Raw genomic sequence first — 26,861 nt, 5'->3', positions numbered from 1 at the left:
ACTGTTATCCTGCCTCTGATAACGAGCCTGCTGAAAACTCTTCCTGAAAGGTCAGGGCGTAAGAGTCTAAATAAGCCCCAGTGGTCAATGTGAAAATTACAAGATTAGTAATTTTTTTTTTTTTTTAATACATATCATAATTTGAAAAACAAAACAGTACTAAAATAAAAAAAATACAATGAACACGCATCTGATTTTAACAATAGGTCATTTTCTGATGATGGCTTTCCTTTAAAGGGCTTGTCTTCTCACTCTGGTGTATATCAGTACATACAGACATTATGGAGGCATTTCCCTGCTTACCCAGGATGAAAAGGGACCCAATGTTATATGAATCGTTGTTCAAAAAGAAAGTTTCCTTTGAAGTAGCGAATCTCTAATGTAGAGGTTACCAGAATCATACGCTATATGGAAAAAAGTATTAGGACTAGTGTTGAGCGAGCATGCTTGACACTGCTCATTACTCGCCCGAGCATCTCACTACTCGGGATGTTTGGCGAGCACTGAGCATTTCCGGGTTACTCGGGCGGGAGCTCGGGTCTCCGCCCTGCATGTTTGGCGCTCTTTACAGAGCCAATGAACAGGCAGGGATTGCCAGCCAGTCACTGTAATGCAGCAGCCATGTTGTTTGTGGACATTACAGTGATTGGCTGGCTGCACAGCGTCACCTCGAGTATTTAAATCCGGGTGCCGCCATCTTGGACACAGTCGCTCTGGATCAGACAGTGTAGAGAGGGTGCTACTGAGTTAGAGAGAGATATATAGTGCGAAATAGTTAGTGTAGGGTCTCTAAAGGCTGCCAAATCAAACAAACAGTCCTTCTCAGGACTAATATCCATCCCAGATATCAGGCAGGCAGGCTGTATAGGAGACACAGTGGTTATACCAGCAAACGCTGCATTACAGTCCTGTGTGCTCCTGTTGGTCAAATTGCTAGACTTATCACCCCGGTCTCAGGGGCCAGAAAAAATTTTTTTTTTTTTTGCATCTAAATCCTGTATTTTTTTTTCCCTCAGTCAGACTGTACAAATACCAGTCTTATTAACCTTTTGGTATTCCCCCGCCCCCCAAAAAAAATTGAGTGTGTCTGTGACTGTTCAGACACCAATATATCTGTTTAAAAGAGTCTGGTGTACGCCACATAACTATAACTGTGGTTTTGCAGTTCCACGGGTCAACTCTCTGTATTATGTTTTTGGCATTTTTTGCCGTAAAAAAAAAACTGTAATAGTGTCTCCCTGACTGGTCAGACACTAATATATCTGTTTAAAAGAGTCTGGTGTAGGCCAGAGAAACACCAAGGCTACTTACCGGTAGCCGGTTTTTCCTGAGCCCATGACAGCACACCTTGAGAGAGGATCCGCCCCACCAAGGACAGGAAACCGTCTGAAATAAAAGGGCGGCACCTCTCCCTCGCTTCAGTAGTTTACAGAGCATTGAGAGGACCTCCCTAAACAGGTTAGGCATATAACCAACACCACTATATACATATACACACCACCCAAAACAGTGCACACCAGGGTGTGAGAAACATAGAAAAAATAGGGGGGGAAACTACGGGTACTGTCATGGGCTCAGGAAAAACCGGCTACCGGTAAGTAACCTTGGTGTTTTCCCCTCCCCCATGACAGCACACCTTGAGAGAATTTTGGAGAATTTATGAGCACCCTAGGGAGGGACCACCGTCTGAAGTACCCTTCTCCCAAAGGTGAGATCAGAAGAGGACAGATCCAACAGATAGTGCTTAAAGAAGGTGGATGGTGTAGACCAAGTAGCAGCCCTACATATCTGCTCGATCGAGACGTCTGCTCGTTCTGCCCAGGAGGTTGCGACGGCTCTGGTGGAATGAGCCCTCACATTGTCCGGGGCTGGAACCCCTGTGGACGTATACGCTAAGCAAATGGCCTCCCTGAGCCACCTAGAGATGGTACCCTTGGACACCCCGTGACCTTTCCTACACCCTTGAAAGGCCAGGAACAAAGAATAGTCTTTCCTCCACAGACTAGTCATGTGAATGTACTGTAGCAGGGACCTCCTAACATCTAGGCTATGGAACCTGACTTCCCCTGGGTTCTTGGGATTGCTGCAGAACGAGGGTAGCACAATCTCCTGACTACGGTGAAATCTAGATACCATCTTGGGAAGGTATGCTGGATCTGGCCGCAAGGTGACCCTATCCTCAAAGATTTGTGTGTAAGGAGGATTAACCGAGAGGGCCTGCAGATCACCCACCCTACGGGCTGACGTTAAGGCCACTAGGAGGATGGTCTTAAGGGTGAGAATTTTTGGAGAGACCTTGTGTAGGGGTTCGAACGGTTCACTAGTAAGAGCGTTCAAGACTAAATTCAGGTCCCAAGGAGGAACACCCATGGACCTAACCGGTCCTGCTCTGGCACAGGACTTGATAAACCTCGAGATCCACCTATTACCAGCCAGATTACAATTGTAGAGTGCTCCCAAAGTTGAAACTTGAACCTTAAGGGTCCCTGTAGCTAGACCCAGGTCCCGCCCCTTTTGCAGAAATTCCAGGATCCCTCTGATCGGAGGTTTGCTCGATAGCGGGATATCTATAAACTCTAGGAATTTACCCCAAACCCTGCTATAAATCTTAGTTGTAATTGGTTTTCTGCTCCCCAATAAAGTAGAAACTAAGCCTGGTGAAAACCCCTTGCTACTCAATAGTGACCTCTCAAATTCCATGCCGAAAGATGGAACCCCCTGGCCTGGGCATGGAATACTGGTCCCTGCATGAGAAGGTCCGGCCTCTCTGGTAGAATCCAGGGACCTGACACCGACATTAGCCGAAGCAGAGAGAACCAAGGCCTCTTGGGCCAAAAAGGTGCTATCAAAATCACCCTGGCGCCTTCCTCCCGGATCTTCCTCACCACTACTGGAATCATCACTAATGGCGGAAAGGCATAGGCCTTCCTGAACCCCCAAGGAATCTGGAGGGCATCTACGGCATGGGGATTTTCTGCCGGATTTAGGGAGCAAAATCTCTGCACCTTCCTGTTTGCCCTTGTGGCGAACAGGTCTATGTCTGGCTGTCCCCATAACTGGACAATCTGATGGAAGACCTCCGGGTTTAACCCCCACTCCCCCTCTCTTAGGGTATGGTGGCTTAGAAAATCTGCTTTCACGTTTTCTACCCCCTTTATGTGAAGGGCGCTGAGGGATGGGAGGTTTCGCTCTGCTAGACGAAGGATCCTGTCTGCCACCATCATCAGAGGGCGTGACCTTGTCCCTCCCTGGTGATTCACATAGGCTACTGCTGTCCGGTTGTTGGACCTGACCTAGACATGGTGACTTTGGATGTGAGGGAGGAAGCCCCTGAGGGATCTTTCTACTGCCCAAAGCTCCTTTATGTTTGAGGATGCTCCCCTCTCGTGGTAAGCCCAGTGACCCTGTATTGAGAGTTCTGCCAGATGACCCCCCCATCCGGAACGGCTTGCGTCGGTCGTAATTACCCGATCTACTGGTCTGGACCACTGAACGTCTGCGGTCAGATTTCCCCTGACTGTCCACCACGAAAGGGAATCTACTACTTCTGGGGAGAGAGAGAGCCTGCCTTCTAAATGCTCGTTGCAGGACCTCTGTGCTGACAGGACCTCCCACTGAAGCCGCCTCATATGCCCCTGGGCCCACATTACTGCTGGGAGACAGGCCGTCATAGAACCCAAGAGGGACATTGCCTCTCTCAGAGACATCTCTGGAGCTTGAATGGCCTTCGAGACTAATGCAATCAACCTGCAGATTTTGTCCTCTGGGAGGAAGCAGGTTTGGTGACGAGAGTCTAGGATTAGACCCAGAAAGGTCTGAGTCCTGGAGGGGGTTAGTCTTGATTTTTGGAAATTCACTAACCACCCCAGCTGATGCAACACTTCCGTGACCACTAGGAGCTGACTGGAGCAGTGGGCTTCTGTTTTCCCTATTATCAAGAAGTCGTCTAAATATGGCACGATCACTACATTCTTGATCCGTAGGAAGGCTGTCACTTCTGCTATTAGTTTCGTAAATATTCTCGGGGCAATGGAGAGGCCAAAGGGTAGGGCAGCAAACTGAAAATGCCTCAGCTTCCCCTGAATAAACAGGGCTACTCTCAGATACTTCTGATACTCCGGATGGATTGGGACGTGATAATATGCGTCCTTCAAGTCTATTACAGCCATAAAGCAGTTGCGATGCAAGAGCTTCACTGCCGAGCTTACTGACTCCATCTTGAAAGTCTGGTTTTCTACTACTTGGTTCAGACTCCTGAGGTTGATGATGGTTCTTAAGGACCCGTTTGTTTTTTTTTATCATGAATAGTGGGGAATAGAACCCCTTCCCTCTCTGTGATGCTGGTACTTCGAGAAGGACCTGCTTTCCTACTAACTCTAACACTTCTGTTTCCAGGGCTAACTGTTCTTCCTGGACCTTTCGTAGGGGGGTAACCACAAAGGTCCGCCAGGGGGTCTGGCTGAATCGGATCTTCAGGCCCCCACTGATAATTTTCAGAATCCAGGGGTTTGTTGTTATCGCGTCCCAAGCTGGAAGAAAGTGGGAAAGCCTTCCACCCACTTCCAGCCTGGCGTCATTGGGAGGATCTCTTTGAACTCGAGGATGGTCCTCCAAACATGTAGCCCGACTCTTTTTTGGACTTGGCTTCCCATCTCCTTTTGTCTCCCGGAAGACGACCCCGATTAAATTTCCTTCTCCGAAAACTAAATCTTCTTGGTTCCCCCGAAAATCCCGGGAACCCTTTGCTTTTATCGCCTGCTTTTTCTAACAGGTCTTCTAACTTTTGGCCAAACAGGAGTCTACCGTCACACGGGAGGGAGCACAGCTTCTGTTTCGAAGGTAGGTCGCCTGGGCAACCTTTGAGCCACAAGGCCCGCCTGGCTGCGTTGGATAGTCCCGCTGCCCTGGCTGACAGTCTGACCGAGTCTGCTGAAGAGTCGGCCAGGAAGGCCGATGCTGTTTGTATTAGAGGTAGATCCGCAAGTATTGCCTGTCTGGAGACCTTTTTATCTTTAAGCTGGTCTTCCAGCTGTTGGAGCCACACCATCAAGGACCTCGCCACACAGGTGCTAGCCACCGCTGGTTTTAGGCCGCCTGCCGCCGCCTCCCACGTGTGGCGCAGGAAGGAGTCAGCTCTTTTATCCAGGGCATCTTTTAGGACGCCAGAGTCCTTCAAGGGCAGGGAAGATCTTTTCGATGACCTTGCCACAGTCCCGTCCACTTTGGGGATCTTATCCCAAGGTTCCGCATCCTTCTCTTCGAAGGGGTACCTTCTTTTGGAGGAGGGTAAAGCCCCTAATCTCTCTGGTCTCCTCCACTCCCGGTCAATGAGGCCCTGAATCTTACTGTTAACCGGAAATGAGCGTCTCTTTTTCTCTCCCAAGCCCGCAAACATGATGTCCTCCCGGGATTTAGATGCTCTCTCTTCCTCCAGACCCATGGTTGATCTTACTGCCCTAACCAGTCTGTCTGTATTCTCAATGGGGAAGCAGGGTCTACCGCCCCCCGATGAGGAAGAGGACGATGAATCCCACTGCTCCTCGGACTGGGAGGAATCAGACAGAGGAAACCTCTCTACGGGGTCTTTTCTTCCCTCTAAGTAACCCTTTCAGGGACCCCTGAACTTCTGCATGTACTATGAACTTTAAATTTGCAGCAAAATCCCGGGAATTCTCAGCTATGGTTTTGGTCACACAGCCCTGGCAAAGTGGTTTCTGCCACTCCACTGAGAGAGAAGCTTGGCAAAGGGCACACATTCTATGCTTTTGCTTGGCACTACTCTTCTTAGGCTCCTAAAAAAAGGAAGCACATAAGAGACTTCCCGTTACTAACCAGTGACATTCACGAAGCTCACTCACCCCCGGAGGTCACAAACGGGTACCGGATTCGGAGGCTGCCGCGGAACTGAAGATTCCATTCTGGATGGTCCTGAGGCACTTGAAGCCTTACTCCTGTTGCTGCCACTACGATTACTCGAGCGGCTGTCTGTATGCGATGCATCCCTCTGCTTTTTCTGTTGCTGAGGGGGGAGGGTAAGCTGCTGCTCCTGGCTATCCGGGTCAGCCATGTTTCAGAAGCGCACCACGCTTCCAGGATAGCTCCCCCCCTTAAAAATAGGGCCATCCAGCCTCCTCCGGTCTGTGGGCCCTCCCCCTTCCTCAGGCCGGAGCTCCGTCGAAAAAAAACGGCCTGGAATGCTCCGATGTGTGCCGCCATCTAGGATCGGCGCCGCCTCCTGACGTCACCCAGAACGCCACTCCCAGCATGCCCTGCGCCGTGACGTCAGGCGCGTCACACCCGGAAGCGTTCCACACTGCAGGGGGAGGACGGCGCTGCGGTCTCCGGGAGGACAGAGCTTGCCTCACCGCATGCGCCTCGCTCGGCGCAGAGACCGCAGGGGAAGCTGCGGACGGCGCTTCTGGGATACTGAACCCGGTGCACAGGCCAGTGCCCGCTCTTCCACACCGGGACAGCCCAAGGTAAGTCTTCTTTCTTCCAGACAGGTTCCCCATCAAGGACAGGAAATCAACTGAAGCGAGGGAGAGGTGCCGCCCTTTTATTTCAGACGGTTTCCTGTCCTTGGTGGGGCGGATCCTCTCTCAAGGTGTGCTGTCATGGGGGAGGGGAAAATAGAACTGTGGTTTTGCAGTTCCATGGGTCAAATCTCTGTCTAATTCTGTTTTTGGCATTTTTTGCCGTAAAAAAAACCTGTAATAGTGTCTCCCTGACAGGTCAGACACCAATATATCTGTTTAAAAAGAGTCTGGTGTAGGCCAGAGGAATAGAACTGTGGTTTTCCTCTTCCACGGTTCTAATCTCCTTTTTATTACCCTTTTTCCATTAATAGTGTGAGTGTAAGCTATTTTACTTCATTTACAATGGGCAAGGCACGTGGCAAGGGACGTGGAACTGGACGTTCTGGTGATGGTGCGTGCAGAGGACGGGGCCGGGGCCAAGGTGAAAATGTGCCACAACCAACAGCCACATCTTCTCGCTCCCACTTCTTGAAAGAATTACTAGGGAAGCACAGAACAACACCAGTATTGCAAACTGATCAGTGTGAACTGGTTATTAATTGGATAGCAGATAATACTTCCAGTTACCTGGGCACCACCACCTCCGGTCTGTCTTCCACACGGTCAAATTTTAGTAGCCGTGAGTCTCGACCGCATACTCCTCCTCACCCTGATGCTCCTTCCTCCCACCATGCCAAGTGTCGTCAGACAGCAACTGATCCCATACTTGGACACTCTGAAGAGCTGTTCACTGGTCCATTTCCATATTTGTGCCCCTTGCCTGCTCCGCTTGAAGTGGTGGAAGAGGAGATCCCATGTAGCGATGCCCAAATATTTGAACAGCCACGGCCACAGGAAGTCGAAGCTGGCAATTTGTCACAAGAGGTGGACGATGACGAGACACAATTGCCACGAAGTGAGGAGGAGGATCGTGGTGCGCAAGTGGAAGAGGAGGAGGTGGTGGATGTTCTAGTAACTGACCCAATGTAGCAGGAGGACACGCAGAGCGAGGCCAGCAGCACACAGGGGGAGGGAGGCAGAGTACACCAACAGGCAGGAAGAAGCAGTGTGGTGGCCGCACACAGAAGGCGAGCAACAGTTCCCCGTAACACCAACACGAGGGACGTTGCCAGTACAACCGGTAGGTCTTCCAGAGTCTGGAATTTTTTTAAAGACTCTGCTGATAACCCCAAAAAGGCCATTTGTACCACCTGCCATGCCAGCATCAGCAGGGGTGACAAAACTACCAGCCTGACCACCACCAGCATGATCAGGCACATGACAGCAAAGCACCCGACTTTGTGGGGCGAACCCCAGGGTCCACGACCAGTGTCAGCGGGTGTCACCACTGCTTCTTCCGCTGTTGTGCGTGTAATAGAACCCCCTATTGTGCGTGCAAGGCAATCCCCTGTCCATACTGCATGTAAAGATGCCCCCTCCTCTCAGTCTTCACTTGTTATGGCAGTTTCTCAAGAAACAGCATCAACGTCCACGTCCCACCGCAGCGTTCAATTGTCCATATCCCAGAGCTTTGAACGAAAGCGCAAATTCGCAGCCAACGCCCCACAGGCCACAGTCCTAAATTCGCACATTTCACGACTGCTTGCGTTGGAAATGCTGCCTTTTAGGCTGTGTGCCCACGATGCGTTTTTTAAGCGTTTCCGCAGCGGCAAAAGTGCTGCAGAAACGCTTAAACGCATGGTAGAAGGCCTGCCATGGTCCCCAATGATAATCCGCATGTGCTGTGCACATGCTGCGGAAATTTCCGCTGCGGATTGTCATTGCGGAAAAAAACGCAGCACTACCAATTATTTTGCGGAAGTGCTGCGTTTTCGCCACCATTGACTTGCATTAGAACGCACCAATTCCGCAAGACTGCATCTGTACTTGCGTAATTGGCGCGTTCTAATGTGTGGATGGTACCCGGGTGTGGAGGACAGGAGACTCTCCTCCACACCCAGGTACCTAAAAGCTGTAAAAAAAAGAATAAAATAAAAAATAAATATTATTATATTCACCTTCCGACGGCCCCCAGACTCCTTCCCTGTGCTGGCTGCTGACAGATCGCGCAGGACTGAAGGACCTGCGGTGACGTCACAGTCATGTGACGACAGGTCCTTCAGTACAGCGTACCGCGATCTGCCGGCAGCCAGCACAGGAGCGCAGCAAGTCTCGAGGGCCATCGGAAGGTAAGTATAGGTTTATTTTTTTATTTTTTCACATTCTCTCGGGTCACAGTGTATAAATCCATGCCGTTTGCAGAGGAGGAGGAGGAAGAACAGGAGCTGGTATCATGCGCTGTAGACGGTAGTACCTGTACAACTGTCAAACCGTCGATTCAGCGTGGGTGGCCTGAGGACAGGGGGGAGGAGGAGGAGGAGAGCATGGTCAGTCGTCATCTTGGTGAGGACACGGAAGTCTTTCCCGTTACCAGTCTGGCACGCATGGCTGACTTTATGTTACGCTGCCTTAACCGTGACCCTCGCGTTGTCAAAATGTTGGGCGACAGTCATTACTGGTTGGTGACACTTTTAGACCCCCGCTACAAGGAGAACTTTCACTCTCTTATTCCTGAGGTGGAGAGGTCTACAAAAAGGGGGCAGTACCAGAAGGCCCTTGCTGCAGAACTGTTAAAAAAATTCCCATCTGAACACGCTAGCGGCAGAGGTCACAGTTCGTTGACCAACCAAGGCATACAGGCGAGAGAGACGCAACTCCAATCCAGCAGAGGCAGGGGAACCCTGTCAACGTTCTGGGACAGTTTTCTGAGACCCGCCCAGCTTACAGGCCCTGAGGCGCGGGGTACTCTCACAAGGAGTGGAAAGCTTCAAAAGATGGTGAGGGAGTACCTTGCCGACCGTACCAGCGTCCTCCGTGATTCCTCTGTGCCTTTTAATTATTGGGCATCCAAGCTGGACACTTGGAATGAACTCGCTCTGTACGCCTTGGAGGTCCTGGCCTGCCCTGCCGCTAGCGTGTTATCGGAGCGTGTTTTTAGTGCTGCTGGGGCAATTATAACTGATAAGCGCACTCGCCTGTCAACTGACAATGCTGACCCTTATCAAAATGAACAAGGGCTGGATTGGGCCAGACTTCTCATCACCACCAAATGACAGCAGAGTAACAAAGCCAAATTCACTGTTTTTTCGGGAGGTGTATTCCCATGCAACGCTTCACACCCACACATGGGTAAATGCTTCCTCATGTCGGCTGTATTTTGCTTTCTCCTTATCCTCAGCCTCCACCACCACTATACCACCAGGGTGACCTTGGTCCGTGTTACCAGCATTGCATGTTCCTCCGTCCTAAATTTTTGGCAGCTTTTGCTTGGAAGGCATAGGCAAAGACTATGGGAGACCCACTCCCCAATAATGGGAATAATGTTTCTAATAGGCTGTACTGCATGGCTCTTGTAAGGGGCATTGATATTGTCTTTTTATTCCACTGCGACCTCCACCACTTTTTCCAGGGGCATTAAAACCGTCTTGTTAAGCTACTGCGACCTCCACGTCTCTTCCAAGGGGCATTAAAACCGTCTTGTTAAGCTACTGCGACCTCCACGTCTCTTCCAAGGGGCATTAAAACCGTCTTGTTAAGCTACTGCGACCTCCGCCACTTTTCCCAGGGGCATTGATATTGTCTTTTTATTCCACTGCGAACTCCACCATTCTTCCAAGGGGCATTAAAACCGTCTTGTTAAGCTACTGCAACCTCCACGTCTCTTCCAGGGGGCATTAAAACCATCTTGTTAAGCTACTGCGACCTCCACCACTTTTCCCAGGGGCATTAAAACCGTCTTGTTAAGCTACTGCGACCTCCACCATTCTTCCAAGGGGCATTAAAACCGTCTTGTTAAGCTACTGCGACCTCCACCATTCTTCCAAGGGGCATTAAAACCGTCTTGTTAAGCTACTGCGACCTCCACCACTTTTTCAAGTGGTATTGATATTGTCTTTTTATTCCACTGCGACCTCCACCACTTTTTCCAGGGGCATTAAAACCGTCTTGTTAAGCTACTGCGACCTCCACGTCTCTTCCAAGGGGCATTAAAACCGTCTTGTTAAGCTACTGCGACCTCCACGTCTCTTCCAAGGGGCATTAAAACCGTCTTGTTAAGCTACTGCGACCTCCGCCACTTTTCCCAGGGGCATTGATATTGTCTTTTTATTCCACTGCGAACTCCACCATTCTTCCAAGGGGCATTAAAACCGTCTTGTTAAGCTACTGCAACCTCCACGTCTCTTCCAGGGGGCATTAAAACCATCTTGTTAAGCTACTGCGACCTCCACCACTTTTCCCAGGGGCATTAAAACCGTCTTGTTAAGCTACTGCGACCTCCACCATTCTTCCAAGGGGCATTAAAACCGTCTTGTTAAGCTACTGCAACCTCCACGTCTCTTCCAGGGGGCATTAAAACCATCTTGTTAAGCTACTGCGACCTCCACCACTTTTCCCAGGGGCATTAAAACCGTCTTGTTAAGCTACTGCGACCTCCACCATTCTTCCAAGGGGCATTAAAACCGTCTTGTTAAGCTACTGCGACCTCCACCATTCTTCCAAGGGGCATTAAAACCGTCTTGTTAAGCTACTGCGACCTCCACCACTTTTTCAAGTGGTATTGATATTGTCTTTTTATTCCACTGCGACCTCCACCACTTTTTCCAGGGGCATTAAAACCGTCTTGTTAAGCTACTGCGACCTCCACGTCTCTTCCAAGGGGCATTAAAACCGTCTTGTTAAGCTACTGCGACCTCCACGTCTCTTCCAAGGGGCATTAAAACCGTCTTGTTAAGCTACTGCGACCTCCGCCACTTTTCCCAGGGGCATTGATATTGTCTTTTTATTCCACTGCGAACTCCACCATTCTTCCAAGGGGCATTAAAACCGTCTTGTTAAGCTACTGCAACCTCCACGTCTCTTCCAGGGGGCATTAAAACCATCTTGTTAAGCTACTGCGACCTCCACCACTTTTCCCAGGGGCATTAAAACCGTCTTGTTAAGCTACTGCGACCTCCACCATTCTTCCAAGGGGCATTAAAACCGTCTTGTTAAGCTACTGCGACCTCCACCATTCTTCCAAGGGGCATTAAAACCGTCTTGTTAAGCTACTGCGACCTCCACCACTTTTTCAAGTGGTATTGATATTGTCTTTTTATTCCACTGCGAACTCCACCATTCTTCCAACGGGCATTGCATTTCCTCCTAATTTTAGTCAGCTTTTCCTTTTCAATGCATAGGCGAACACTAAGGGAGACCCACTCCCCAATAATGGGTAGAAGGTTTTTAGTATGCTGTAATCCACGTATGTTTCAAGGGGCATTGCAGTTCCTCATAATTTTTGGAAAGCCTTCCATTCACTGCTTAGGCCAACAGTGCACAGGAGACCCAGTTGCTATAAATGGAAAAAACGGTTTAGTTAAGGCCCTCTGACCTCCATGTCACTTCCAAGGGGCATTGGAGTGCCTCGAAATTTTTGGTAGGCATTGCACTCACTGCATGCCCTATAACTGTGTAGCCGAACCGCTCCTTTTGGTACAGAAACATATCCTACAAGACATGTGTGGTTGACTGGCCTGATATTGATGTGAATGGTCCCTGTTCCTCCTGCTCTTTCTCCTTTGCCACCACCTCATCCATCATTCATCACCTGAAGCTTTGTTTTAACGGGAGTCATAGGACTGGGATAGTAGCAGGAAAACATCCAGCAATCCTCGGAGGAGTTAGGATATGCGCCAAAACGCTGACCACCTCAGGCCTAGCCGCTACTACATACATGCGCTTGCATTCCAGCATTCCAAGAAAACAAAGCAGATGCTAACTTCTATCATCATCATCATGCTCCTCACCTTGGCACTCTCAACTCCCCTGATGGAGAAGCCAGGGCCCAACGGGAGTCTGGTTCTCTGGTGGGCTCGTCCAATGCTGCCCTAAAGCAGGCCGGGCTAAGAAAAGTGTGGGGGGGAAGTTCCAAGGAGAAATAGGGGCGGCTGGGGACCGAGCGTGGACACCCGGCCGCCCCCTGGCGGCTGGGGACCGAGCGTGGACACCCGGCCGCCGGGCGGCTGGGGACTGAGTATGGATACCAGCGCCGACGCAGCCATGACATGGTGGCCGGCGTCTGTCTCCACATACATAAAAGGCCCAATTTCAAGTGCAAGCAAGCTAGCAGTATGGTATTGCAGCCTGGGGGTGGGTGGCAGGCTGCATACTTGCGCTTGCATTGCAAGGAATGGGGGAGGTACAATTGAACACTGCCCGGGGACAAGGACTTGCACGGGGATAGTTGCAAGTCTGCATCTTCTGATGTGGCAAGGATCACGTCTGATGGGCACACTTTTAGGCAGTGACCTGGGTGTCAGAGATGCTTCCAGGGGTCTTCCCCATGCTGTTCCCATGTCTTTTCAGCACTGTATGCATGTGTCACACAGCACATCGCCAGATAAGGTTGTAAAATGTTAAAATGACATTTCCCAGTGAATGCATTTGTCACGGTTGAAAGCAATACAAAAGTGCAAAAACGCATAAAAAATGCTACTTGTGAACATAGCCCAAGGTGTGGAGGAGTATTTTTGTTTTTGGTTATTTATTTTACCTTATACACAAGTCTTTACCCTGGAAAGGAAGTTCCTTAACATATTTCACAGGAAAGCTCTTTCAGTTTCGTTTTTGAACGTTTTATTGTGAGCCCGTAAAAGTGGCTTAATACCTCTGACCACGTTGTTGACAGCAGTGACCTGGGGGTCAGAAATCCTTCCTGGGGCGATCCCCATGCTGTCCCCATGTCTTTTGAGCACTGTCACTATCGTTTTGGGCACTTTTTAGGCTTTCTACAGACTGCTGGGGGTGCCGCCGCAAAAATGCTCGGGTCTCCCATAGACTAACATTGGGCTCGTTGCTCCGGTCGAGCACCCGAGTATCACGGCGAGCTCGGCCCGAGCTTCGAGCATTTTAGTGCTCACTCAACACTAATTAGGACCCATCTTGTAATCATTGGAATCAGGTTTATCATTCTGCGCCATTGACTCCGGGTATACAACATACAGCCTAATTCCTCCCCAGTGTATACCTTCCGCCATGCCGTCTGCCATTACTAACATGTGACAGAACGGCTGGTGGTGCAGAGCTCACTGATACCAGCGCGGTCCTGTAATAGGAGCCACCGGGGTAACAAGTCCATTCATGACAGTTCTTCCTCCATCACCTGTGAGTAATATTATTGAGAAGTGGAAGCAACCGCAGCAACTCAGCCACGAAGTGGAAACCCCGTAACGTTAGAGAACAGGGGGCCGAGAGCTGAGGAGCAGAGGGCAGGAAAGTCACCACCACTCTGCTGACCCCATAAGTGCCGAGTCCAGACCTCCTCTGATATCAGCATAAACACTGCACCTACACCAGGAGCTTCATGGCTGAGCAGCTGTATGCAGCCTTACATCACCAAGCACAATGCTGAGCGTCGGATGCAATAGTGTAAAGCCGCCAACACTGGACTGTGGAGGAAAGGAGTTCTGTGCAGTGATGGATCTCACTTCTCTATCTGCGTCTGATGGACAAATCTGGGTTTGGTGATTCCAGGAGAACATTACCCCCTGACTGCATTGTGCCTGCGGTACAGATGTGGAGGAGGACAATACTATGGGTTATTTTCGGCGATCGACTTCGGCCTCTTAGTTCTAGTGAAGGGAAATCTTAATCCTTTAGCACAAGACATTTTGGACAATTGTATGCACTAACTTTGTAAGAACAGTTTGGGGAAGGCCCTTACCTGCCCCCCATGACTGTACCTAGAGCACAAGGTCCATACAGACATGGAGGGGGCAGTTTGGTGGAAGAACATGAGCCGCACAGAGCCCGGACCTCAGACTCCCCTAACATCTGTTGGATGGACTACAATGGAGATTGTGATCCCGGCCTCTCCCCGATATCAGTGTCTGACCTCACAAATGCTCTTCTGGATATAGGGGCACAAAATCCCCACAGACACCTCCATGATCTTGTAGAAAGTCTTCCTAGAAGAGAGGGAGCTGTTATAGCTGTAAAGTGGGGACTGACTCCATATTGTCTATGGCTGTAGAATGGGAGGTCATTTAAGCTCCTGTAGGTGTAATATGGAGGGGTCCCAGGACTTCTGTCCTCATAGTGCAGTTATTAACATGCCGGACCATGAAAGTCTTCTGCTTACAGTGTACAGTAGTGAAGGGGCATTTAGAGGAAGAGGCCTGAGTTACCCCATTAAGGCCGTCGTAGGGTCTGTTCACATCTGCATGACGGCGGCAGACAGGCGGACGCCAATGACGGCAGCGGACAGGGGGAAGCCAATGACGGCGGCGGACGCCAAGCAGACGCTACTGAGTACATCATATCTATCACACATGTGGCAGCGGCTCAGGCTGGTTCAGAAATGCTTCTCAGATTTTTGCCAAAAATCCAGGGCAAAGCCAAGGTTCCTCATGCGAGCTGAGCTGCAGCATGCACGGGGGAGATCCAGATCCTACACCGTGATCTGCTCCGGATTTTGTCCTTCTTCCAGCTTAGTCACATGAGCACAAGCAGAGCCCCTTATAGACAGGACACAGACCACACTGATGGGGATGGTGCAGGTATATTCACACTTACAATAAACTTAAGAATGGAAAAAAAAAAGAATACAGTATATTACAGGACACTATACACAGGACTCCGGGAGGTCACTCCATCCCACTCTCCTTCTGGTCATTGTATCGTTTCATGCTGTTCTGTGAAAAAAAATTAAAAATGGGAAATGATGTTAGGAAACTGCGACCAAAGCCAAACGTTGGGAATTTTGCTGTATATTATCTGTGGATCTGATCTGCAGATGTAGACACCAACGTTCCCACCATGAGCTTTTGATGTTGCAGATTTTCTGCACTATTAAGTAAAACAAGTTATTGCATCTTTTCAAAAATACGCAGCGTAAAAAAAATAAATAAAAAATCACCAAAAATTCAAAGTGGGAACGTAGCCTAATTGTGCCCTATGTGATCTGGAAACGCATGGCTTTTCTTCCTGCAACGCCGTCACTCCTGTCCAGCAACTTTATTTAGCATCGTTGTGACAAAGCTGCAAAACCAAAGAACAGGTACGCCAAAGACCAGTAACGGGCCGCCAAACCTTCCAGATTACTGCCCTTTGTACTTTATAAGAGACCCCTGAAGAAATGCACCAGATCACAATGCTCCTTCAGCCGTGTTCACACATGGGGAAATTTCTGCTGCAGAACAGTTACTCTACAGCGTCCCCTCAATTCATTACATTGAGCTCAACAGGAAAATTTGCAAATGAGGGTCAAGGACGAGCACTTTCCCAACTGAATGTGTGTCCCCAAGACAGACGTCTGTCTATGAGGAAGGTATGGGGATCTTTTCCCGGTAATGTCCATCAGTCCCATGCACTCGGTCACCGTACCTCGAATGTGTTGAGAACGTGCTGGCAGGCGTCCATCAGGTCATTAAGTCCTTTCCTAAACGGCTCCACCGCTGGCAGTCCATCTGCAAAGGGAGAATTTTGGTCACTCATGTTCCCAGCAGAAGCAAATGGTAAAAAAATGTCAGGGAGTCAGGATTGTGTATTAGTTTGGGGCTGTTGGGGGATTGCCTGCAAAAGTCAGCAGACGCCAGACATATTTAATACCACAGGAGGTGACCCTGGCTGAATAATCACAGTCTATCCTCATAGAGCAGCGAAACCAAAGTAACGTATAACACGTCCAATGTCCATACGAGACATAGAGAGGATGTCTTGTCTTAACAGGGTAAGATTACAACTTACTTATTAAAAGTTCTCAAAAACAAAAGGACTTTTAATTTGTTTACTGCTTATTACTCAGGTTAAGAGCCACCTCTGCAGCTTAATCAGAGGTGGCCGGTGTAATAGGCAACAAGCACATGTTACAGTAAGCTGATTGCTGCTGGATCTGGCCAGCTAAAGAGCTCCTATGTAAGGTGCCTCAAGGGTCTGTCTTGGGCCCTATATTATTTAATATATTTATTAATGATCTAGTGGAAGGGTAGCATAGTAAAATAGCAAAATTTGCAGATGATACTAAACTTTGTAAAGTAGTTAATACAGATGAGGATAGGGCACAGCTACAGGAGGATTTAGATAAATTGGGGAGTTGGGCCAAAAAATGGCAAATGAGGTTCAATGCCGATAAATGTAAGGTCATGCACATGGGAAAGAAAAACAGCAGTCACCCATACATATTAAATGGAAAACCGTTGTGGAAATCTGACATGGAGAAGGACCTGGGCGTCTTGGTTAATAGCAAATTAAATTGGAGTGCCCAGTGTCAGGCAGCAGCTGCGAAGGCAAATAGAGTCATGGCATGCATCAGAAGAGGAATAGGGGCATATGATGAGAACATTGTTCTTCCTCTGTATAAAGCGCTGGTAAGGCCGCACTTAGAATATTGTGCACAGTTCTGGGCTCCGGTGCTCAGGAAAGACATATTGGAGCTAGAGAGGGTAGAAAGGAGGGCGACTAAGGTAATATAGGGAATGGAGGGACTAGAATACCCAGAGAGGTTGTCAAAATTAGGCCTATTTACGCTGGAAAAGAAAAGGCTTAGGGGAGACCTCATAAACATGTATAAATACATCAGGGGGCAGTACAGAGATCTCTCCCATGACCTGTTTATACCAAGGATGGTGACAAAGACGAGGGGGCACACTATGCGTCTGGAGGAAAGGAGGTTCCTGCACCAGCATAGAAGGGGATTCTTTACTGTCAGAGCCGTGAGACTCTGGAACTCTCTGGGAGAGGAAGTGGTGATGTCCAACTCACTTAATGAGTTCAAGAGAGGCCTGGACGCCTTTCTTGAGAACAATAAAATTACATCTTATGCTTAGTGATAGTTAATTAATCCAGGTATTTAATCTGACTGCCAGATTGGAGTCGGGAAGTGAATTTTTCCTCAATGATGTAAATTGGCCTATACCGCATGGGTTTTTTTTTGCCTTCCCCTGGATCAACGCTGCGGAATAGCTGCAGTGCACAAGAAATAGGCTGAACTGGATGGACGCTTGTCTTTTTTCGGCCTTATAAACTATGTAAGTTCGAAACAGTGGTGCCAGCAAGAAACTGGTCCATACCGTCAATTATCAAAAATTCACAGACCCCTTCCCCCGGTAAGCAAGAAGCCGGGAGGCGGGGGACTGGAGGATAAAACATAGAACAAGCCCTTTAAATGCAACTTACATAACAGCTGAAGATCTCACATTACTTGTCTGCTGCACCCTGGTTCTCATTTCTAGGACCCTTGTTCTTGTGATTGGTGGGGGTCTTATCGGAAGGATCCCCCATCACACATTTATCACGGTAACTCCCTTCAACATACAAGCTCTACAAAATATTTCTCTTGATCACGTATCAAATAAATGGACCCCAGAGGAAGGAATAAGTGTTGGCGAAATAGTTTCCACACCTCCTTTTTTAGGCTCTGTGCAGGTTTTCAGTCTCCAGGACATGAATGCTCCCCAAATCTCCCCCAACCCTAGTGAGAGACGAGCCCAATACAGGACCCTCACATACATACTTCGTGCCTGGATGCGAAAATTGATTTTGGTTTCTGACGGATGTGTGATGCTGTATCCACAAAAATCGACTTCTGGGCTGTAGAAAAGAATAGATATATTATACACTGCTCAAAAAAATAAAGGGAGCACTCAAATAACACATCCTAGATCTGAATGAATGAAATATTCTCATTGAATACTTTGTTCTGTACAAAGTTGAATGTGCTGACAACAAAATCACACAAAAATCATCAATGGAAATCAAATTTATTAACAAATGGAGGCCTGGATTTAGAGTCACCCCCAAAATTAAAGTGGAAAAACACACTACAGGCTGATCCAACTTTGATGTTATGTCCTTAAATCAAGTCAAATTGAGGCTGAGTATTGTGTGTGGCCTCCACGTGCCTGTATGACCTCCCTATAACGCCTGGGCATGCTCCTGATGAGGTTGCGGATGGTCTCCTGTGGGATCTCCTCCCAGACCTGGACTAAAGCATCTGCCAACTCCTGGACAGTCTGTGGTGCAACGTGACGTTGGTGGATGGAGCGAGACATGATGTCCCAGATGTGCTCAATCGCATTCAGGTCTGGGGAACGGGCGGGCCAGTCCATAACTTCAATGCCTTCATCTTGCAGGAACTGCTGACACACTCCAGTCACATGAGGTCTGGCATTGTCCTGCATTAGGAGGAACCCAGGGCCAACCGCACCAGTATATGGTCTCACAAGGGGTCTGAGGATCTCATCTCGGTACCTAAGGGCAGTCAGGCTACCTCTGGAGAGCACATGGAGGGCTGTGCGGCCCTCCAAAGAAATGCCACCGCACAACATTACTGACCCACTGCCAAACCGGTCATGCTGAAGGATGTTGCAGGCAGCAGATCGCTCTCCACGGCGTCTCCACACTCTGTCACATGTGCTCAGTGTGAACCTGCTTTCATCTGTGAAGAGCACAGGGCGCCAGTGGCGACTTTGCCAATTCTGGTGTTCTGTGGCAAATGCCAAGCGTCCTGCACGGTGTTGGGCTGTGAGCACAACCCCCATCTGTGGACGTCGGGCCCCCATACCACCCTCATGGAGTCGGTTTCTAACCGTTTGTGCAGACACATGCACATTTGTGGCCTGCTGGAGGTCATTTTTCAGGGCTCTGGCAGTGCTCCTATTGTTCTTCCTTGCACAAAGGCAGAGGTAGCGGTCCTGCTGCTGGGTTGTTGCCCTCCTACGGCCCCCTACGAGCAACTTCTGTGGGTTGTAGAGTCCGTCTCATGCTACCACGAGTGTGAAAGCACAACCAACATTCAAAAGTGACCAAAACATCAGCCAGAAAGCATTGGTACTGAGATGTGGTTGGTGGTCCCCACCTGCAGAACCACTCCTTTATTGAGTGCGTCTTGATAATTGCCAATAATTTCCATCTATTGTCTATTCCATTTGCACAACATCATGTGAAATTGATTGTCAATCAGTGTTGCTTCCTAAGTGGACAGTTTGATTTCACAGAAGTTTGATTTACTTGGAGTTATATTGTGTTGTTTAAGTGTTCCTTTTATTTTTTTGAGCAGTGTATATACACATATATACTAACCCCATAACAGCTGGCACAGACATTGATGCATTCAGGGGGTCCTCGAGAAGCCCACCCACACTTTACTTCTACATGACGTCCTTTCCACTGGACAGCACTGTTTGGGCCCGATTCATTATTGTATCTGCACTATTTGTTTAGTTTATGGTGTTTTTTGCCTGTTTTTAATTTGAGCCCAATTCTTTCAATTTTTTACTTTTGTTTTTTAAGTCTATTTTATTTGTGTTCACCTGGGGTTTTTTTTTTGTTTTCTTATGCTCGTCATCGTGTTTTCAGCCAACTGTAACTTTTTAAAAAGTCTCTTTTTTTTTTTTTTTTTTTTAACTCAAATGTTCTCCGGTCCCCACTGGGGACTCATTTTATTCGGATTATTTCAGCAAATGTTGTGTCATTTTAGCAGGACTTAAAACTTTCTGCGCTAAAAAAGAGCAAAAAAAAGAAGGTTATAGACAACAATAAAGAGCATTTTTGATTTTGAGCAAAACTCATAAGACAAGGCTACCAGTGAAGAATTTGGTGCAAAATAAATCCACAAGAAAAAAAATAAAATAAAGGGACTTAATAATAAAAAAACAAAAAAAAACAATTGGACTTTATGTAGGGGCTTCTGTGGGGACGCACACTGTACATTAGCATTTCATTCATATGAATTATGTTTGCAAAAAGGCAATTCTTCACTTTTTACCTTAGAGTATATACAAATTATAAGAGATGGTTTACATGAATTGCACTTACTGTTATGGTCGTGACAATTAGAGATGTGCATATTTCTTCCCTGTAGCGTTTGCCTATATAACAGCTCATTAAGGATCGCCATTTCACAATATAGACTGTATACATCATAAAATAGATCGCAGACCTGAGGAAGCTGGAGTACTTACTTTTGGAAATGGGTGTATAATTCTGATTAAAATGAGCATACTATAAAGTGAAAAAAAAAACCCTGATAAGTCTATTCAATCTCTCACCAGCTGGCTGACTGACAGATGCAGCTTGTAATGAGCAGTGCAAGATCTCAGCAGCAGTTGCAGAGAGGAGGGACAATGAGGAACAATCAGGCTTGGTGGGTGGCGATTCAGCAGCATGAAAGGAGAAATTGATGAGCTATAAATTAGGCTAGTTGGGTGAGATTCGGCAGCAGGGAGGAGGATAGTGAGGAGCAGTCAAACAGATTAAGTGGACTTAGATGCAACAGGGAGGGGAAACAGTGAAGAGCTGTCAATCAGATAAAGTGGGTGGAGATTCAGCAGCAGGGAGGGAAACAGTGAGGAGCTGTCAACCAGACAAAGTAGGCGGAGATTCAGCCTCAGCAGGGAGAGGAATAGTGAAGCGCTGTCAAAGTGGGCAGAGATTCCACAGCAGGGAGGGGAAACAGTGAAGAGCTGTCAATCAAAGTGGGCGGAGATTCAACAGCAGCAAGGAGGGGAAACAGTGGAGAGCTGTCTATCAGGCTAGGTGGAAGGGGAGTCAGCAGACACAGGGGGTGGTGAGGGGCTGTCAATCAGGCTAAGTAGGTGATGATTCAACAACAGCAGGGAAGAGTGACACTGAGGAGCTGTCACTCAGGCTAGGAAGGAGGAGAACGAGGTTAAACTTTCATATCGGGTTATACGGCCATTCTGACCTGGATTTTTAAGTGCACCAGCCTCATTATTAGTAACGTCTGCATTGTGCAGTCGAGTAACAAATCCTCCTTAAAATCCTAACATTAAAAAAATAATCCTCTACCACTTGTACTTGTTCACCTACTTCTTCATGATCATGTAGCGTAAAGCATTTCCCAGCGTGTGATCTTCTTCATGTAGCACAAAGGTCACGCAGGACTCGTCCGTCCCGTTACCCTGGACCTAAAAAAAAAGGACAAGATAAAAACACATATATGGGATTCTCAGTCAGACGTCAGATTTTCTGCTGTTTGGTGCCACCTGGTGCCTGTTTTATGCAATTGCACAGTGCTACTCTAAGCATTGATAAGTGCATCTATAGGATGATCATTTACCGGTTAACATGCACCATATGCATGTGAGGCCACCATACCCCATAGCTGTTCTTACACATCAGCCCCATAGATATCAATGAAGTCTCCATATATCAGAGACATGATGGGATCTCTATGGTTGAGATCAAAAATAAGCTAATTAGACCTGTGAGACCATACAATGCGCTAGAAAGAAGCTGCGCATGCACGAAACAGGAGTACCCCCTCCCCCCCTCTTTCTGGCCATGTAGGCAGATCACGTGTTCTGCTCCTGGTCTCACAGTTCACTCCATGTAAGCGCGCACAGCAGTTATCATATGTCCGGTGCTGACACAGCAGTGATCGGACATCATTACCATCTCCAGCACCGGCTTCTTCTCCTCACCCGCAGCCATGCCGTCCAAACTGCGGCGCCTCGTGTATGCGTCAGCACTGTGTCGCGCTGTGGTGACGTCAGCTGGACGCAGGGGGTGACGGGAGTTGTAGTTTAACGAGGTGCCCGCTTTCTTCCAAAAAGTTCTGTCACCTGACCTTCCCTAAAATGGCTTCTTCAATTTCAATATCTCTTTTTGCAGTCAGTGAATAGAAACATTATGGGGAATTTATTAACCCCTTAAAGACGCAACCAGTTTTCATTCTATTCTCTTTCCTTCCCCTTTTCCAAGAGTCATAGCTTTTTATTTCTTTTTTTTTTCTTTGTTGGTCAAGTGCTGGGCGCCTTTACAGCCTGCAGATTAACCCCATCTCTGCAGGTTAATAGTGGGTTTTTTTTTTCACGTGACAGGTTCCCTTTAGCCCCTTCACAGCATGTACCGTACATGGACGACAAATGTCGGGTCTCTCCCTTTGGCGCGGGCTCCGGCGATGAGCCCACACCTTTCCGGGGACATGACAGTTGATCTGATCTGCTGCCATGTGCCCCTAACAGCCGCGATCCACCCGCGGTTTTTAACATGTTAAATGCCGCTGTTAATCTTCGTCAGCGGCATTTAACATGGCCGCAGCGGTAGAACGTCACTAGTCCTGTCCATCGGTGCCCGTGTCCACGGGTCGCTGATAGGTTGGCATGACAACCCGGGATCTGTAGGAGACCCCTGTGATTGTCATAACTGGTCTGCTATGAGTGCCGTCCAGTGGTAGGCGTTCATAGCAGATGAGAATTTCTGCCACACACAGCAGGGCGGATGATCGCAGCTTCTAGTCTCCTATGGAGACTACTGAAGCAAGTGAAAAAAAGTTTTAAAAATATAAAAAAAATAAAAAAGTTCAAATCACCCCCCTTCGCCCCATTCAAAATAAAACAATAAAAAAAAAAATCAAATACACACATATTTGGTATCGTCGATCTATCAATATTGAAAAAGAATTAATCCGATCGGTAAACGGCGTAACGAGAAAAAAAAATTCAAACCACTAGAATTACGTTTTGTTGGTCGCCGCAACACTGCAATAAAATGCAATAACGGGCGACCAAAACATCGGATCTACTCCAAAATGGTATCAATAAAAATGTCAGCTCAGCGCGCAAAAAATAAGCCCTCACCCAGCCCCAGATCCCGAAAAATGGATCTCGGACAATGGAGCCTTTTTTTTTTTTTCAACAAATTTTAGATTTTTTTTCACTACTGAAATAATAAAGAACCTATACATATATCGTGTCTACAAACTCGTAATAACCCGGGGAATCATAATGGCAGGTCAGTTTTAGCATTTAGTAAACATGGTGAACATGGTAAAAAAAAAAAACAACAACTGTGAAATTGCATTTTTTGCCATTTCACCGCACTTGAGTTTTTTTGCCCGTTTTCCAGTTCGCAATATGGTAAAATCAGTGATTGTCATTCAAAATTACAACTTGTCCGCAAAAAATAAACCCTCACACGGCCATATTGACGGAAAAATAAAAAAAGTTATGGTTCTGGGAAGAAGGGGAGCAAAAAACGAAAGCGCAAAAATGGAAAATGGCCAAGGGGGTGAAGGGGTTAAAGCGATTTTTGATGTGGATTTAGGTGCAGATTATGTTGAAAAACTCTGTGAACAAACCCTAAGGGTAGGCCATGGCTATGGGAAATGCCCTGGAAACCACAATATTGCCATCACTACACTGTATACATTTTAATAGGAAAAAAATAGAGGGCATGATCAATAATATGTTTGGGATCAACCTGTCACATACCAAAAAAGAGTGAAAGAATGTACATGCAAACACAAGGATCACCATAAATATATAAAATATGCAAATTTATTGATAACAGACGAAAACAAAAACATTAAAAACACTAAAAGACACAAAAAAGTCCATGACAATATAACAGACCACAACACTATAGTATTGGAGTGTAAAGCAGCTGTCTGTGACACAATATACAGAAAAGCTAATAGAAGATACAGCACAATGTGAATGAAACAAGATAAGAGCAATACAAACCTAAGCAGTCTATGGTCAATACTAAATGTGCTATACTGCTGTGGTAGGACGACTCGCTCGGCCACTTCCGGAAGTAGACTCAGGAACCCAGATTTTCTTTGCAGGCTTTATTAACAGCATAAAGTTCTGCACTCCAGCAAAAAAAACAACAACACAGCCTTACTTGGCAAAACAACAACAAATACAACAGCCTTCAGCTCCCTCCTGAGCTATGGCGGTCCAGTCTGGAGACCTTGCCTCTCCAGACACAACACAGAGAGAAAAAAAAACGGACTGAATATTTAAACGTTGCTCAGCCACACCCTGAGGTGGAGCTATGGGGAATGACGTCCCTCCCATCACTATGTCATTCCCCTAAAACCATGCCCTTTAAGTGAGTTAACCCCCAGCATATAACATGCTGGCAGAAAGTCTATTGGTTTCAGTTCACACAGGCTAGCAACCTGTGCGACACATACCTCCCCTCATAAATCACACCAGTAACTCTGTCACATATTCCCCCCCTCTGCCCAAAGCCGGGGGTTTGGGCTCCTTCCGATACCAGACAGGGAATTCTAGAAAGGGCATCAGCTTTCCCGTGTAACCTCCCAAGCCTATGCTCTACGTAAAAGTTAAAGTCCTGAAGAGCTAGGAACCATCTAGTTACCCTGGCATTTTTACCCCTCTTTTCCCTCAACCATCTCAACGGGGCATGGTCTGACACCAACTTAAACTTCCGGCCTGGTAGGTAGTATCTTAGTGTATCTACAGCCCACTTTTTGGCTAAACACTCTTTTTCTACTATTCTACTATTGCGTAGTTTTTCTCACAGGATGAAAGGTTCCGGCTCAGATACAGAATGGGATGCTCTTCCCCATTTATCTCTTGAGAGAGTACGGCTCCTAGACCAACCTCTGAAGCATCCGTCTGGATCACAAACTCTTTCTTGAAGTCTGGTGCGACCAGGACCGGCTGTTTACACAGTGCTGACATCAACAGTTGAAACGCGGTCTCTGTTTCCTCCATCCACTTTACCATGGTTGATCTGGTGCCTTTTAGGAGATCCGTCAGTAGCACGGCCATCATGGCAAAATTTGGGATAAACCGCCGGTAATATCCCACCATTCCCAGGAGCGCTCTCACTTGCTCCTTGGAGAGCAGTTTCAGCCAGGTCTGGATTGCCTTCATTTTATTAACTTGCGGCTTTATTTCGCCTCTCCCGATGACATAGCCCAAGTACTTGGCCTCCTCTTTTCCAATGGCACATTTTTTCGTATTTATAGTAAATTCTGCCTTCCTTAGAGCATCCAGAATAGCCTGTAGCTTAGGTAGATGACTACCCCAGTCTGGTCTAAAGACTACAATGTCGTCAAGATAGGCTGCTGCACACTTCTTACGTGGGGCTAGGATCCGATCCATAATCCTCTGGAAGGTGGCTGGGGCCCCCTGTAGTCCGAACGGCATCCGAGTATATTGAAAGCACCTATCAGGTGCCGTCTTCTCCTTGGCTGTCTGGGACATGGGGATCTGCCAGTAGCCCTTCATCAGGTTAAGAGTGGTGATGTACCTCGCCGGTCCAAGCCTCTCGATGAGTTCGTCGATGCGGGGCATTGGGTACGCGTCACACTTGGATACCTCATTCAGCCGGCGGTAGTCATTACAAAACCTCCATTCTCCATTGGGTTTTGGCACGAGGACGATTGGGCTCGACCACCCACTCATTGACTCCTCTATTACCCTGAGGTCTAGCATCCTCTTTACCTCGTCGGAGATCACCTTCCAGCGTGCCTCTGGAATCCCGTACGGCTTCAGATTCACTCTTTCATGAGGCTCTGTAAGTACGTCATGCTCTACTACCTGAGTATGCCCCGGCAACTCTAAGAACAACTCCCGATTTCGCTGTAGTAGTTCTCAACATTGTTGCTTCTGGGCCGGCGATAGAGTCTCTGCTATAGTGACGTCTTCCACTTTGCCTTCTGGAGCGGCTCCCAGGCAAGGAGTTTCCACCGGTTACCGGTCCCGCCACGGCTTGAGCAAGTTCACATCGTATACTTGGTGCGGCTTTCTTCGGCCAGGCTGGTGGACTTGGTAGTTCACTTCACTGAGTTTCTCCACCACCTCATATGGGCCTTGCCACTTGGCCAAGAACTTACTTTCGACAGTGGGAATGAGAACCAGAACGCGATCCCCAGGCTGGAACTGTCTCAGCCTTGCCGACCGGTTATACACCCTCACCTGGGCTTCCTGCGCCCGGAGGAGATGTTCCTTCACCATGGGCATCACTTTCGCCATTCTCTCCTGTAACTGGGTGCCATGTTTGATGATGCTCCGGTGGGGGGTGACCTCGGCCTCCCAGGTTTCCTTGGCGATATCTAGGAGACCCCTTGGATGCTGGCCATACAAAAACTCAAACGGAGAGAAGCGAATGGAGGCTTGGGGAACTTCCCTGATGGAAAACAGTAGAAACGGAAGCAAGTAGTCCCAGTCTCGACCATCCTTCTCGACGACCTTTTTGAGCATTGCTTTCAGAGTCTTATTAAAGCGCTCCACCAGGCCATCATTCTGCGGATGGTAAACGGAAGTTCACAGCTGGGTAACTCGACGCACTTTACACAGCTCCTCCATCACTTTGCTCATGAATGAGGTTCCTTGGTCCGTCAGGATTTCCTTTGGCAGGCCGGTCCTGGCAAAGATGTGGACAATTTCCTGAGCTATGCTCCTACTGGACGAGTTCCTTAAGGGTACTGCTTCGGGGTACCGGGTCGCATAGTCCATGATGACCAAGATATATTGGTGGCCCCAGGCCGATTTAACTAAGGGGCCCACGAGGTCCATGGCAATC

General features: G+C 47.9%; 1 protein-coding gene across 2 annotated transcripts; it reads right to left on the bottom strand.

The window, feature by feature from the left end:
• Positions 1 to 13,168: 13,168 nt before the first annotated feature.
• LOC141154864 (DNA-directed RNA polymerases I and III subunit RPAC2-like) lies at positions 13,169 to 22,090 on the bottom strand. Of its 2 annotated transcripts, none has more exons than XM_073641383.1 (5): positions 21,969 to 22,090; positions 21,384 to 21,481; positions 18,067 to 18,143; positions 15,939 to 16,021; positions 13,169 to 15,247 (listed from the first exon to the last, which is right to left on the bottom strand). In XM_073641383.1, exons 1-5 carry the CDS (start codon positions 22,005 to 22,007, stop codon positions 15,200 to 15,202), a joined length of 345 nt encoding a protein of 114 aa, XP_073497484.1. In that variant the 5' UTR covers positions 22,008 to 22,090; the 3' UTR covers positions 13,169 to 15,199. The 2 variants fall into 2 exon arrangements, with proteins under 2 accessions (XP_073497484.1, XP_073497485.1); XM_073641384.1 differs by lacking the exon at positions 13,169 to 15,247 and adding an exon at positions 20,516 to 20,555 and having other exon boundaries at positions 15,977 to 16,021.
• Between the last annotated feature and the right edge of the window lie 4,771 nt (positions 22,091 to 26,861).

The sequence above is a fragment of the Phyllobates terribilis genome, unplaced genomic scaffold, assembly GCF_046119375.1.
Source record: "Phyllobates terribilis strain yellow unplaced genomic scaffold, ASM4611937v1 Scaffold_7__3_contigs__length_470593459, whole genome shotgun sequence".
Taxonomy (NCBI): domain Eukaryota; kingdom Metazoa; phylum Chordata; class Amphibia; order Anura; family Dendrobatidae; genus Phyllobates; species Phyllobates terribilis.
The sequence above is the reverse complement of the archived record's forward strand: the minus strand, read 5'-3'. Positions and strand labels throughout refer to the sequence as shown.